The 16,402-nt window shown below is 40.3% G+C and overlaps 1 protein-coding gene across 6 annotated transcripts; it reads right to left on the reverse strand.

Moving 5' to 3' along the window:
* Positions 1-8,719: 8,719 nt before the first annotated feature.
* Positions 8,720-15,149, reverse strand: LOC131242450 (patatin-like protein 2). Of its 6 annotated transcripts, none has more exons than XM_058241087.1 (7): positions 15,100-15,149; positions 12,746-12,930; positions 12,370-12,559; positions 10,366-10,527; positions 9,534-9,836; positions 9,024-9,199; positions 8,720-8,896 (listed from the first exon to the last, which is right to left on the reverse strand). In XM_058241087.1, the coding sequence occupies exons 2-7, from the start codon at positions 12,844-12,846 to the stop codon at positions 8,818-8,820; spliced, it is 1,011 nt and encodes a 336-aa protein (XP_058097070.1). In that variant the 5' UTR covers positions 12,847-12,930; positions 15,100-15,149; the 3' UTR covers positions 8,720-8,817. The 6 variants fall into 6 exon arrangements, with proteins under 6 accessions (XP_058097070.1, XP_058097069.1, XP_058097067.1 ...); XM_058241086.1 differs by having other exon boundaries at positions 15,095-15,149; XM_058241084.1 differs by lacking the exon at positions 15,100-15,149 and adding an exon at positions 13,729-13,940.
* Positions 15,150-16,402: the final 1,253 nt, after the last annotated feature.

Here is a 16,402-nt window from a genome sequence, read left to right on the forward strand (position 1 = left end):
CTCATTCGAAACTCGGAGGTCGAGGAGTATCCACACGACACGTATCCACACCAGCTATATCGCCGGTGTGTTGTACACCAGCCAATCCGCTTCACGCGGATTGCGTCCATCCCCTCCTTCCCTAGCTCCGAACGGGCAGTTCTACGGGCGGTTATTTTAAGCATCAAGACAAAAATGAAGCATTTAATGCAACCGACATTTAATACTATGCAACCAAGCTTATTATTTGGTGTGGTCCACTTGAGTGTTGGACCTACCTTATTTTTGTGCTCATGCCTTAAAATAATCTGAGAAAAGGGATTGACGACTTGGATGTAAAGATACATCACGGTGGGCCCACCCACAGAACTGCCCGTTCGGAGCCAGGGACGGGCGGGGGTAGTACGCATTCCGTGTCCGATATTATTTCGCTTCCTGTAGTTTTCACGGTGGTGGTTGGCAAGTTGGCTGATTTTCAAAGTGTATTAACTGTTATCCGCTGGACGCGGGAGCGGATTGAATACTGAATGCTTCGGTAGCCAAAACGCTACTAAGGTGATGTGGCAAAACGCCATTGCTGGATGCCAAGCGGCTGTTTCCTTTCAATAAATACCCTTCTAAGGGAGAACCGTTAGCGGATGTTCTTCCGTTTAGGCCGTGAACGCACTCGGCCAAGCACGGAAGTGGATTTCCTGCCAAAAGACATTACAAGAAGTTTTTGGCGCTGGGAACCAGGTGGGGCCTACCATGATGTTTGTGAGAAATCCTACCCGTCCATCTGTTTTTTGAATTCAAGTCAGACTTGAAGCCAAAAATGAACAGTTTCTAGAGCTCAGGTGGGTCAAAAAAGTGATACTTGAACTTTCACAGTTGACATATTCGTGGGCCACAGAAGTTTTGAGTCATGCTAATATTTTTTATTTCAGTTCATCCCAGTAGGAATGAAGTTATTAACGGTATGGATGGATTGTAAACATCACTGTCAAACCCAGGTAAGTTTTAACTGTAGGAATTTCTCGATACGGCTCATTTTTTGCATCATGTCCTAAAATGAACTAAAAAAACGGATGGAAGGGGGAGATTTCTTACAAACATCAGCCTGGGTTCCCAGCGCTGGAAGAAATCTGCGTCCAGAAAAAAAAATGCAATAAGTAAACTCTGTGGGGTCCACCGTGATTTATATATTTTATCTAATCTGTCCATCCATTTTATAAGATAATTTTAGGGCCTTAGCTCAAAACCTAAGCATATAAAAAGTTAAAATGGACCACACCAAAGGAAACAGTGTGAATTGAATTTATACCGTTGAAAATTTTTTGGGGGCTACAAAGTTTTGGATCAAGATTATATTTGTTTTTAACCTTCATCCGTGTTTTTTGATCCTTTGAACAGTTTGGATGAAAAATAAACATTATTGTGGAGCTGGAAAGGTTTCAACGCTGGAAATCATTATTCCCACAGTTTCCTGTGGTATGGTCCACTTGAGATTTTTACAGGCTTCAATTTTGGGCTCAACGCCTAAAATTAGATGGAAAAACAGATGGAAGGTGTGGATAAATCACATAAATTCACAATGGGCCCAACTGAATTTTCTCAGAATGACCATCCCAATTCATGGCCGAGTGGTGCACGGCGGAAAGGGTGAAAGATTCGTTAATGGACCTGACGGAGTAGCATTTATACCAAGGAACATGCCGTTTGCATCTAACCAATGGCGTTTTGCCACATCACTTCAGTAGCGTTTTGGCTACTGAAGCGCTTAGCAACCAATCCGCGCCCGCTGGACGCGGATTGCGTCCATTTTCTTGGCAAGTTGGCTGATTTTCAAAGTGCATTAACTGTTATCCGCTGGACGCGGATTGCGTCCATTTTTTTTGTTAGCTTGATAGTACACAACACCGTCAGATCACACTTCACTGTTAGCCACCCCCACTGGGGATTGATACCAAGACCTCAGTGGTTGAAACAAGGTATCTTTCACTCGGTCTGCCACTTGAGCTATGGATCGGAGTGCGCCGATTGCGTCCTACCCCACCATCTCCAACTGGGAACGGGTTGCAGCTTTGAGTGGCCAACGTGATGGATGGGTCTTATTCCCGCCATCCTTTTATATATATATATATATATATATATATATATATATATATATATATATATATATATATATATCATTTTAGGGTATAAACTAAAAAATGAGACAGACGTAAGGCTCAAGTGAACTACATAATGGGGATTAAACTCTTACTGTTGAAAACTTCTTGGGGCCACAGAAGTTTTCGATGGAGCTGATATTCATGTTTTCTCTTCACCCAGTTCTACGTAACTTTATGAATAGGTTGGATGACAAATAAACATCATGGTAGACCCTAGAAAATTTTCAACGGTGGGAATCATTACAACGGCTGCTTCTTGTGGTGTGGTCCACTTGAGCCTTGGATCTACATCATTTTCAGCCTGATACCTTAAAATGATACGAAAAAATGGATGAATGGTGTGGAGAAGACACATATATCACGGTGGCCACCCAAAGCTGCTGCCCGTTCCCAGCTGGAGACAGGCAGGGTTAGGACGCAATCTGCATTCTTGTGAAGTCAAGTGTTGACATTGCTCGAGCTCCCAGTTGTACCACAAGTGGTTCAAAGGAGATCAAAGTGTATTTATTATATTCATTCATTTCTAAAGATCATTTTAGATCATGAGAAGCCATATTCAAACCTCAAGTGAATCACAACACAAATAGGACAATGATTCTCACTGTTAAAATATTAGTAGGGTCCACTATAACATTTATTTTCCATCTGATCTGTTCATAAGGTCATGCTAACTTTGAAAAACAAATATAACTTTGATCCAAAACTTCTCTAACCCCTAAAAGAGTTTCAACAATAGACTATCAATTCCCCACTTCTTTTTGCAGTGTGGTCCACTTGATCTTTGGATTTGTCTTATTTTTCGGCAGACCACTTGAAAGAGATCTAGAAGATGTGAATATGGATGAGGAATGTCTTGGTAATCTACAGGAGCCCTTGAAACTGTAGTCTGCAGCTCCCACCGTACATGATGCATGCTCTTTCGTGTCATTTGGATCTGTGGAACTAGAATCTGGACAACATGATGGTAAATGTTTGAAGTGATAAATGATTTAGGGGCTTTAAATAATTTATAGATGGTTTGTTTGGCTTTAGGTAGTAAATATTATAGTGCTTGGATAGCTTGTAAATTCAAACCTGAGATAGTTTAGATAGCTAATTCATTAAAAACATTTAAATGATATATAGGAGTGGATTTAAAATGGATTCTTGGGTTAAACCCATCTCACTAAAGATTGGGGATGGTCCTCATAGAAATCCAAGCAGTAGGTGAGTCGTAGTGGTAGGCCTACGAATTTAAATATGCTCTTTTATAAAGTGGGTGGCAAGAGTTATTGCGTTGGCAGGGAAGAGAGAGAGAGAAAGGGAGGAAGAGAAATTGTGAAATTGGAGAGAGAAAATGGGATAGAGATTGTGAAATTGGAGAGTGAGAGCCATTGAAGTTCTAATATACAATGGAGAGAGGAATGTATTGTTGTTAAAACAGATGTCTTTAATCTGGTTCGAGGTGTTCGACTAGTTGAGGGACTGCCTCGACTAATTGAAGGTCCCTTTGACTGGTCGAAGCCCTTCTTTGACTAGTCGAAGGTTACGCAGATTGCGCTTAGACTGTGTAAATTTGAGGTGGTTTTCGGACTTTTCCAAAGTTGGTGCATAAGTGGAGTTTCCTAAACTATAAATAGGGGTCCCTACAGCCTTTGCAATTCATTTTAAGGCTTTCTAAAGGTATTCAAGGGTTTCTAAAAGGGTTCTAGGGTTATTAAAGGGTGTAGCAAAGGTAAGATTCAAGCTTGTTTGAATTGGATAAGTCTTTTTCTCTTTGTAATTTCTATTTTCATAATGAAGATCTGTCATTTTGTGCCATGATTTTTTCTCGAAAGGGTTTTCCATGTTAAATTTTTGTATTCTCTTCTGGTTACTTGGTGCTCTTGGATTACTATTCTAGATCCATATCTGTATGATTCCGCAGTACAAATCCTAACAAGTGGTATCAGAGCTATCGTTGGGGCACAGATCTGAATTTGCAGAATTAGTAATAATGGGAAATAGCAAGTTTGATATTGAGAAATACTCAGACAAAAATAATTTTGAGTTATAAAAGGTTAAGATGATTAGCCTATTAACTAAGTAAGGTGAGATTAAGGCTCTTGAAGAGCAAAAATCTACCATGAAAGATGAAGAATGAGAAAACCTTGATAGTAATGCTTTAGCTTCTATCCGTTTATGTCTCACAGATGAGGTTCTCTATAATGTTTTGAGGGAGAAAACTGCAGCTAGTTTGTGGGCGAAATTAGAGAACATCTATGCTAAGAAGTCCTCTGAAAATCACCTACACTTGAAGCTACAGTGCTATATCTTCAAGATGACAGATGGTGGAGATCTAGAGGCCCACATCAACGACTTTAATAAATTGATGTGTAAATTGCTAGATATGGAGGAAGTAGTCAAAGATGAGGAGCAGGCATGTATATTGTTGAACTCTCTTCCTGCATCGTGTGAGTCATTTAAGGACACAATGTGCACAACAAATAAAACCCTGAGTGTCGACACTGTTATCTCAGCCTTCAAGGGAAGGCCATGAGAAAGCTAACCAGCGACATGGGGACATCTTCTGATGCACTGATTACGAGGGGCAAAGATTCTTAGCGATGTATATGATTTTCAAGGCCTACATCCAAATCTAAGGGCAAGGGCAAAAGAAAATTAAAGTGCTGAAACCATGAGATGTCTGGACACATGAAGAAAGATTGTAAAAATCCTAAAGCGAAGAAAAAAAATTCAACGGCTTTTTTTAAAGAGGCCAATGTTGTCACATCTGATGAAGAAACAAGTGGTGGTGATGTTCTGTCTGTTTTCATGATTGGTTACTTACATGACAATTATAAAGATGAGTGAATACTTGACATAGGTGCATCATATCACATGACTCCTCATCAGAGGAGTCATGTTGAATGATATTTTGCCTTAAAAAAAAACATGACTCCTCATTGAAGTTGCTTCGCCAGTTACAAGGAATGCGATGTTGGACAGATTTTTATGGGTAATGACAATGCCTGTAATGTTGTGGCTATTGGTACAGTGAGTATCAAGATGTTTGATGGGATGGAGCGTACTTTGACTGATGTCAGGCACGTTCTTGATATGAAGAAAAGTCTGATTTCTCTTGGTGCACTCAAGGTTATAAGGTATGAGTTCACTGGTATTGATGATGTTCTTAAAGTTTCAAAAGGGGTACTCGTGGTTATAAGAGCGTAAAGGTACGGAAACCTCTACAGGTTGATCGGGAGCATTTCGGCAGGTGGAGTGGCAGCAGCTATTGCAGATTCCACATCTCTGCGTATGCGTAGGGGTGTATATCGAGTCGAACCGAGTGGAGCTAGCCTTAACTAGACTCGGCTCGGCCACTAGTTGACCTCAGTTCGAACTCGGCTCATCTTGGTCCTCGAGCCTGACTGGCCAGCTTGGCTCAATTTGGTCAACAGCTCAGGCTAGCTCGGGCCGAGTTTGAGTTAAGATCAAGCCGAGTTCGTCATTAAGGTATTTTCACAAACACCTGGACTGCACCTTCAAAATCTCACTGTATTTGAGATAGTAACAATGGTTTTACAGGTATTTTATCAAACACCTTTTAAGCAACATAAAAATCAAGAAAAAAAGGGTGTTGGTTTCATATACATACTTTCCTTGCCACCAGCCACACTTCTTTAAGTCATTTCATCAAACAATTGGTGAGCAACATTAATATCAAAGTAACCGAGTCATCGAACTGGTTCGTGTTAAGGGTCAAATATTGCATATTATCCCCAATTTATTACTTGGTTTTGTGAACATGATAATGCTTAATACTCTATTTTACTCATGTTTGTATTGCAAGGTGAATTTAAGAGCTTGGAAAACAATCCGATTTTAACTTGGAAAAATTCTTTCGAGAAAAACCACGGCACAACGATAATAATGTACTATGAAAGTAGAAAATTAAAAGAGATAGAGATTATCCGATTTGAACAAGCCTCGAATCTCCCTTATAAGCCCTTGAAACCCTTTGGAACGAATTAAAAAGTCCTGAGATACTCTTTATTCTCAATTACACCCATATATGTAGCCTTTATGAGAATCACAATCAAAATAGAAAACAAATCCCGCACTTACGAAACTCTGCGTAACTTTGCGCGATCGTTCAATGACACTTCGATGTCACTTCGATGGAGCTAGCCTTTGATGGCATCGAACATCTTTGATGTCATCAAACTAAACATTAAAGCATTCTAATGACTAAACATAAATTTTTAAAACTTTTCCAATGACATCAAAATATGCTTGATGGCTTAAGCTGTCATCAACAGACCAGTTGATTTATAGATTTAAGACATCAATCAATATGTGAGTCACCACTGCTATCCATCCAGCAAGGTCCACTATAATGTTGATAGCCACCTAAGGTCCATGTAATCTTGTGATATCTGTGTGACTATCTAGCCATGCGAATTTATGGGCCGGTGGCTAGCTTAATAATATAAATTTGTGATAATAGTGTGGCCTAAACTATGTGAAGGTATGATTTTTGTGTGACTATTCATCTATATAGATTTGTAAGCTTTATGGCCTTTAACCATGTGATCATATTTACTTATTATCTAACTACACATTGGTGGACATTCATTGAATAGTTAACAGTAAAATGCATCTAATAGCCCAATTTCAACAATCAAGTGCCCACGAATAAGCGGTTAGTATTCTTCGACCATTCTAATTTCGGTACTTTGACTTAGCAGCGTTACCTCAACATGCCCTTAATCATGTGATTGTGTTTACTTATTATCCAACTACAGATTGGTGGACATTTATTGGATGGTTAACAGTAAAATGCATCCAATGGCCCTATTTCAACAATCAAGTAAGTGCCCATGAAAAAAATAGGTTGGTATTCTTCAATCATTATAATTTCGGTACTCTGACTTAGCAGCGGTGGCCTCCACAATTTTATGTGCTTAATTTGAGTTAATATATGCCATAGCACTAAAGTTCTAGAACAATCCTGCCAGGTAAACTAGCCCCATGAGGATTCTATCCACATCTTAATGTTGTAGGACCAGAGAACCTGGTGCCTGATGGCTCATACATTACAAAGTGGGCAACCTTTCAAACCATTCATCTCATTGTTCTACTGTGAATAGGGGATATCTCAAAAAATTCCAAAATTATTCGTATTTCATTTCTTTGATTAGTGTCCCACAAATAGCTTGTAAAGAAAACAACTACAAAAACCGTCAAACAAAAACAACCAATTACTCAATGGATAAGAGCTTCCAATCTAGAAGAATTTTTAGACACCCCATCCATAAGTAGACCGTCAAATCAACATTTTATTTTACCAAAACAAGGTCTCAGTTGTAAGAACTCCGCGTGCTGGGGCATTAAAAATGAGAATAGCTGGGCCTGGGCTAGGTAAAATCAATATTTCAAATTAGCCTGGCTTGACCACTTCTAAATCCCAGGCTTGAACCAAGCCAGGCCTGCTAAAAGCTCCTTGCCATGGAAGTGTAGAGCTAGGGTGGTAATGGGCCAAGTAAAGCTCAACTCCTGGCCCTGTTTAATCAGGGCCACGATCTTGCCTGATATTCATACCTGTATGCCTGGCATTTGGCCCACATTAACGGACCTACTATGCATAGGATCAAGTTGGGGCCATTAATTTATATGCCCATAAAAAATAGAGAAGCCCATCCCAGACCACGACCTTCGAATATACCCAAGCCCAGTAGATTAGCAATCCTTCCCTCTTAATCGAGTTCCATAGTGGGCATGAGAACACCTTGGTTCAAACATGTTGCACTTATGTAATGTGATCAGCACCCTTGATGTGCTGGTCCATCATTTAGTGGGTGATGTAGAGCGGATTGTGGACAATTTCTTGGCCAAGATAGACCAAAGAAGGATCAATTAGAGGGGGAAGTGATCAGGACCATCAGAACCCTTAAACAGGCGTATCTTGCGAATTGGAATGAGTTATTCGACGTACCATATATAATTTTGGGGTAGGAGAAGCTACTTTAGCCAACCAACCCACTATGCCGGGTTTCCCATGCCAGATTTGAGAGATTCCATTAGATCGTCGGTCGAAAGTCCTTTTTAATTTTATTTTTACTATTTATAGTAAGTTTTATTTCGATCATAACTCTTGATCATTTGATCTTTAAGAGTCTGCCCAACTTGAAAATGACTTAGAAAAATTAGGAGAATAACGTGGTTAGACCAAATTGGACAATTACTAGGTAGAAATCATTGTGATCTATAAATACTAAGTTTACTATTTATAGCAAGTCATGTTTGTTTATTATGGAGCTAGAGTTTGATTATGAAACTTCTTACTAGGTTTGATATCACTGTTTAAAGGATTGTAAATTCGTTTGTATCATCAATCAATTTAATTTTGAATTTATTAGAATTTATTTCTATATTTTTTTGTGGATATGAGGAATCTTTGTGAGGAGTCTAGAGAAGCTCCGTAGATTCGGAGTAGTTATCCATGAGAAAGACGGTGATTGACCTCATCGTGTCCATCCCGCGTCAATAGGTCACATCACAAAAAATCAAGGATGGGACTAATTTATCCTCATGTTACATCTTTGGGTAAAAGAAAAAGGAAGAAGAAGAAGAAGAGAAAGATTCCCACTTTTATTTATATAAAGAAGCCTCTAATAAAACCATAACAGCATTACCATGTTATTTGTAAAAACACAATCTCTGATCAGTTGAATTTGGAGGGCTTGGTGTTTGGCGATCTCATCAGGCGAAGTTTCCTTTCCTGTGAAAGTTGCTTCGCAAACCTATCACAAAGAATGATGATTAGTGTCATAGATTAGGTTGTGTTTGGTTGCACCAAATATCATTGCCAAACGCATCCTTAAAGATAATAACTGTAATAACAACATCTGGAGGGGTTTAAGCATCCACCTAATGAGAGCTTCTTCATTAGTGCCTCCGTTCTCGACAGGTAGGAAAACACCAGTCTCCAAATTCGCCCTTGAGACCGGTTTCTGCAACAACCGTTCGCCGATCTTCACAAGAGTCTCCAAGTTTTCTTTAGTAGCGATATCAACTGATGCTTCATCCCCAACCAGCGCATCATCCTAGTTTTTCCATTCAAGAACATTGTGATTATTTCAGGGCAAACAAATGTATTATCACAAGAAATTAAGATATTCCTATTTACTATTGTTTCGAACGGAGCTGCATGCCAGCAGATGATTTACGTGAGATCTTGGAAACCAAAGTGAAATGCGGTGGCCCAAAAACTAGGTCGGTCCACTCATTAGGAGGGCCATCCATATGATGAAAATGGATTATTAGAAGAGAGAAAAAGACCAATGGTCCATATTCAATGTACATGTGTGGACAACTACATGAGTAGAGTCACAAAACCTTGATTAGTAATCTAAAGAGAATGAGAATGTGCGTGCCCACCTGAATCCGGAGGTAGTTATTTTCAGATCTAAGGGCACGAAAAACACCCGAAATGTGAATGTCGACCATATCTGCGCTTGCTTGAGTGAACACATCCACTAATGGATTAGAACCGTCGCTCACCAACCAACCCAAAACACCCCACTTGCTTGCTTGAGCTGCGCTGAATTTCTCTCCTGCCTTCGCTGAACCTGTCCCCAATGAGATCACCAACAATCTACTGTAATCCATTGGCTTGGGTGCGAAGAAATCCTGATTTCCTTTGAAAATCTCTCTGGTCACTTCACCCATAGCAACCAGTGCCTGAAATCGCGACATTCAGCAGGTTTATTCATGCATGGTTAGGGTTTACTCCATGTAAAGATTTCTTTAGGTGATGATAAGAATGTGGTGTGGATGAATTAATTCTGTTCATGTGGGACTACTGAACAACAATGCAAACATATGGGCCCCACTGTGGATTGGAGACATCCAGAAATCTTTCAGATTGGATGATCCAAACCCTTCCATTACTGGATTGATCATATGGGCCCCACTGTGGATTGGAGACGTCCAGAAAATCCTTCAGATCGGATGATCCAAACCCTTCCATTATTGGACTATGTTCCATCATATATGGACCATTTTTTGAATTGTCTCCTTAAAGGTCTACTTGTGGCCCCCCCTGGTGTTTCAATCAGCTGGAAGAGTTTGAAAGCATCCCCATCCACTGGGGTTCATCAGATCAACGGTTTAGATCATCGAACCTGGTCCCACATGAGCGAAATCCTGTGCATCTGCTAATGAAAGGGATCCCTAGTTATAACTCCTTGTGTAAGGGTGATGATCAAACCGGATTATTAGCAGCGACGCCACCGTCGATGAGGTTGAAATCCCTCGTTTTCCCTTGAAGATCTTTAGTTTGGAAAAAATGTGCAGGAAGGTAAGTTGGAGCTGCAGATGTGCCGATGCAGATATCCGAGAGTAGAGCATTCAAGGACGGCGTAGATTTTACCTGCTTATCAAAAGGATACATAAAACGGTTTGGACAAAATGACTACAGGCTAGTTGTGATAAAGAAAAAGAAATGAAACTTACCAAAATCTACATGTTTTATATGCTTTCATAACCCAAAGCTTTGAAGGTGAAGCCTTAACCTTCAACATGTTGTGTGGGGCCCACCTTGATCTGTACATGACATCTAATCCGTCCATCTTGTTTACCCCTCATGGTCTAAATGGCGTCCTACATAGGATCAGGCCATCCAAAACTCTGGTGGACCACACCACAGGGAGCATTCTGGATGGGGAACACACCAGATTCTGAGTGGGGCCTGCCATTTTTTACATGTCCCATCTAACCCATTCAGAAGATGTACCGCCAAGATGAATGGACACCCCAAAAATCAGGCCATTACAAGATTCAGGTGGTACACACCACATGACCTTAGAGGTTTCAGGCATGATTTTACATTTTTTTGTGGTCCACCTGAGTTTTGGATCGGCCTGATTTTGGGGCCACAACAAGAAGATAAGGCAGCGTACATGATGGACGGATTGGATGTTATGGACACATCACAGTGAGCCCCACACATTGCCTATTAAGCTTAACCTACACAGCTCTAATTGTATGGATTCGGCCACCTCTGTGTCTTCTCTCTTCTTGGAAACTCGCCTTCACCCTCTTATTTATTTATTTATTTATTTAAGACACGTGCACACTCACGCCAATGGGATTTCACCGCCTATGGATACCCAAACCCTTGATTCGGGAGCCTACCACCGGAGCAAGAGTAAGGATTCAACTCACCTTCGCATGCTTGTGAATTTCGGTCGTGAATCAAAGGTGAAAAATGGAAAGCGGATTGGCTGGTGTACCACACCCGCTACATAGCTGTCCTAGGTAAGTGTCGTGCCAAGACTAGCACTGGCGCTCCTCAAGTTCAGAGTTGCATGAATAGTTCAAAGGATATTAAAGTTACATGGCTCCACGTTAATGTAGTTATTATATTTTAAATATTATCCAAAAAATGATTCACATCCAAAGATCATTTTGTCCACGCTACAAATAGCCTGTGGAGATAATTCATAGGTTCACTATAATGTTTACTTTCCATCCAATCTGTTCATAAGATCACAAAGACATAGATAAAGAGTAAAAACAAATTTCATATTGATCCAAAATGTCTGTGACCAAAAAAGGTTTCAATGGTAGATATTCAATCCCCCACTGCTTTTTTCAATGTAATCCACTTGATCGTTAGATCTGTCATATATTTCTACTCATGCCTTAATATGAGCTCGCCAAATGGATGAACGGTTTGATTATAACACCTACTTTATGACCAGGCTCACATGACTTGCTGACGTGAATAAAGAGGCTATGTAGCTGGTGTGGGGTACACCAGCCACTCCGCTTCCTAGAAAAAGTTACAGGTACCGACACAGTTCGACCTGTACTAAAAAGAACCACTCGTGTCATTTTCGGGGCCCCACCTATCAGATAGGGCTCCAGATGCATGGAACCATTGCATGGACGCGTATGGGTCCAAGTAAAATGACGATTTTGCCCATATAAATATGCATTGATGATTCGTACAAGTTAGGTGTGACTGTCTGAGTCGACTTGGACTTCGACACCACAAGCCACCGAGATGAGTGACCCGACTCGCCCCTAACTCTGCCCAACCGTTCTGATTCACTCTCGACTCAGGCACATCATGACTAGACTCGAGACTGGATTAGTTCCCCAAGTCCCTGAGTATCATCAATTACAATCAGAAAGAATTCACGTGGGCTTCCACATCTTAAACTAGTAATTGAAATTTATGTGTGGTTTTGGAGAAATGAAGAAGAACCTCGTAGCTGGAGAAGATGGTGGGCTGGAGGTGCTTGATATCGAATGTAGGGATGACGACATTCGTCAAGGTCTCGTGCAACTGAACCTTTCCTAGTTTTTCTCTTATAATATCATGGAGATAGCTTCCGTTGTATTTGGGTCCTGATAAAAATAATTTTGCTGTCTTCAAAGCTGAACCAAATAGGCCTCTGTGATTCAAAGAAATCAGAAATGGTTATTCAACTGGCAAAAGAAGTTATTCATGTCCTGATCTTAAGCATATTGATGTATGGACTTTATACGCTTAAGACATGCCCATGAATCCTCCGCATAAGTTTTGAAAGACTAATAACAAAAAAAGAAGAAGTTAATTCCCTTGTTATTACTCTTATTACCCGGTTTGTGGGAAAATTTTTGGGCAGTTGTCGAGGTAGAAATCCTTGATATCTTTCGCAGCAAACAGTGGACGGTTGTTTTCATTTGGTGCAGTTAACATGGCGGTCACAAGACCACCTGTGCTCGTCCCTGCAATGATGTCGAAATAGTCTGCAAGTCTTGCATCCTTATCATTGTCTATCGTCTGCTCCATCAAACAAAGTAAACCCATGCAAACATAAGTTTTAGAAAATAGTAGCCTATTTTTCTTGGGTACCTGAAAATAGTAACCAATTGATGATTTGATCATGCAAATGTTAAAAATATTCTATGATCATGTTTGTAAAAGCTGATCATCATCTTCTTAGCCTTTCTCCCAACAATCGAGGATTGGCTTTTAAATGGTAGACTGATAAAAGCTTTATGATCAGCGGCCCACTGCATTTCAATGTTCCTATCTCTTTTACCTGGCTCATGGAACCCACCATGCAGCAGCTCAAAATACTTGAACAAACATGTATACGCTTTCCATAACTTGATTATGGTGTCATGTTGATTCAAAAGCCGATCCGAAATACCTGGGAGAAGACTATGATGATGATGATTTTTTTTTTTGGTTTAACAATGAAAATTTTCCATTACAAAAATCGAGACTTTACAGCAGGATACTTCGGGCAGGCCCATCGACAAAATGATGCAGGCCCACCTATCGTAAAGTAGCTAAGGGAAGGAAAAGGGGGGTTAGGCTTGCCTAGGCCAACTCTGTTGGGGGGGGGGGGGGGGGGAGTTCACCCAGCGAACGGAAGAGCCGTTCTACTGCCCACACTCCCTAACCGGGCCAGGCCATCCGCAACCGAGTTGTTGATGCTTACGACGATAACAATGATGAGTTGTTGATGCTTATGATGACAACAATGATGACAATCTAGATGATAATGGAATTTGAAAGATAGATTGAACTTGTACATGTGTTAGACGTACGTCTTAAAATTATATTTTATACCTGAAGCTGCGACTCAAGGAAGCTTAGAATGATTGCAGGGATTATTCCTCTAATCCCCCCTCCATCGATGCTAAGTATTGTGATTCGATCTCCATAAGTCGGGGGTTGAATCTGATCGATGGTTGATTTCACATGCTCCATGACAGAATGGAAGAGGGATTAAGGTTGGAATCGAAAATAAAAGAAGAGAGGGGTTCAAGTGATGAATGTTAGTTGTATGAATGAGTATATATAGGCTCTCGATGGAAGAAGGAAATGCTTACCATTCTACTTTCTTATGTGCTAATCACGGGCAAACAATAAAACATTATTTAAAACTTGTAATTAGTTCTTGACTGACTTTTCAAATTCGCAGATTGAGAGTTGATTTTTTGCACCATCTGTCGTGTTTTGGATATAGCTTGGATGACTTTGAACAGGCTTCCAAGAAATTGGACTAAAAGGCATTTTGATTCACGTGGAAATTTATTGAATTGTAGGTAAGGGCTCTTTTTTTTTTTAAAATTTTTTTTTTTTAATTTTTAATTTTTAATTTTTTTATTTTTTAAAGGTGGTGCGATGCCACCGAATTGCATTCAATGAAAAAGGCATATACAACCATTCAGGCCAGCCCCAACAAAAAGAGATGGGCCGAGCCTATCATAAACCACCACACACGGCGGGCTATGCATAAAACACTAACAAACATTACATCCTAATGTTACCAAGGCTGACGTTGTCAAGAACCAACGATCCTCTGATGCTTCTCGGCAGCTCTGCACGGGAGGAGAAGAGCTTGTTGGCACACCCGTCACTCACCAATCTGGCCAGGGTGTCTGCGGCTGCGTTTCCCTCATGGAAGACGTGCGAAAATATGAGATTAAGCTGCAGGGAGAAGTGGTGGATGGCCCCCATTTTATACCAAAGGGACCACAGGCATTGGGCAGCCAGATTGGATGCCGCATCAACCACAACTTTGGAATCTGATTCCACCCAAATGTTCGAGAGCACCAGCCTTTGACATAAGACAATGCCATCGAGCATGGCCTGAGCTTCTGCGGACGTGTTTGTGGCCAGCCCATATTGTCTGTGAAAAGCAAAAGATGGGGACTTATGACAAATTGCTTAGCCATAAGATCAGAATCCGGCCCATCATGTTGCTTAAAAATGGGGACTTATCCTAGATTATTAATTTTCTAGGCGACTCATTCTCCAATTACACAATGCACCATGGGGATTTCGCGGAAGATGTGCCACACACAGCCTTATGTGCATGGATGATGTACACAACAAAGGTGTGCAATGAAAGGAACTATGATGAAATGGGCTGATTCATACAAATTAAAGAGGCGACTAGGTCAAAAGTAGGTGAAGATGGAAGACATACACAACCAGTCTGTGGATCAAGAAGGAATGTGTTTTGGAACTGTCCACGTGAATTTGATGTAACACACAGAGAAAAATGTGCCGATCATCCAAATAGGGCGATTAGGGCAAGAATCTATGAAGATAGAGGATACCTACCATTCATAGAGTGTGGTTAGAACATTCAGCGAGGGTTTATGAACCAGTGCCGCCCTTGTGAGACACATTCAACGTGGTACATACAACAAAAAATGCACAACTCAGCTTGACAAGGATATGTGCGTAAGATATAAATTTTATTGTTATACTGTCACTGATGGAGCGAGGTGTTTTTTTATTTTTTAAATATATATATGAAAATGAAATAAATTACAAAGGGAAGGTGTAAAGCCTACAAATTAGTGATGACTTTTTACTATGAATTTTAGTTCAGTTTTATTAAAACTTACATATTTTTTCAAATCATTTGATAGTTCTAGTGTTTTTTTTTTTTTTTTTTTTTGTTTTCTATCTTTCCTTCTTCTTTTTGTGCGCATGTGTGCAGTTGTATTTTCTCCAATAATAAAAGATCTTACTGATTTAAAAAAAGAAAAGGAAAGAAATTTTTAGATATATTTTCTATGGTCAACATCCTAGATATAGAAGAACGCTTCAAAGTTCTTTCAAGAGAGAACTATTTGACTTCATTTCCACCACATATGAAGACTTCATTTCGACCACAGATGAAGTCTTCATTTCCACCACATATGAAGGCCATTTCCAACTAGGAATAAGAAACCGACCCAAACTGACTTTACACAAGTGAGTCGACTCAGGTGATGTCTACTAGAATGGCTCTTTCTTACATATTAATCTCAAGATGAACTTTTAATTTTCTTTATTCCACAAGTTAGAAGAAGTAAATGTTTAAAGCTAAAGGAAAAGGTGTGGTTGAGATGGGTTCAGAGGAAATTCGGTGGGACCCCTCTCCTCCATTCACGCAACAAGGGTATGTAAATGAGTTGGGGCCGTCCATCCAGTGGACCAACCATATGGATGGTTCATGGTTCTCACACAGATCTGATGATCCTAGCATTAATTCGCTATACTTCTGCTAGATGTAAGCCAATAACGATTTATGCTTTGAAGGCCACTGATTGGGTGGCTACGATGTCGTTGTTTGCTGTGGTTCCTGAAGCTTTGGATTTTACGTTATGGCCCATCCACGTGGCGCCCAACAAACTAGGCCGGGTACGAACGCGGATTAGCTACTGACAGGTTGAGTAGCCAGACTCGCCACTGAAGTGATGTCACCAAGTTATGTGGGCCCCACCATGATGTATGTATTGTA

This window comes from Magnolia sinica, chromosome 4 (assembly GCF_029962835.1).
Source record: "Magnolia sinica isolate HGM2019 chromosome 4, MsV1, whole genome shotgun sequence".
Classification (NCBI taxonomy): domain Eukaryota; kingdom Viridiplantae; phylum Streptophyta; class Magnoliopsida; order Magnoliales; family Magnoliaceae; genus Magnolia; species Magnolia sinica.

Bases quoted from the DNA above. Each gene is read 5' to 3' on its own strand.
- LOC131242450 (XM_058241083.1), bottom strand. From the start codon at position 13,869: ATGGAGCATGTGAAATCAACCATCGATCAGATTCAACCCCCGACTTAT. The intron at 12,560-12,745 runs GTAATAAGAGTA...TTTGAATCACAG, and splicing joins AAAATTTTCCCACAAACCGG to AGGCCTATTTGGTTCAGCTT. The intron at 10,528-12,369 runs GTTCTTCTTCAT...TTTGATAAGCAG, and splicing joins CCATCTTCTCCAGCTACGAG to GTAAAATCTACGCCGTCCTT.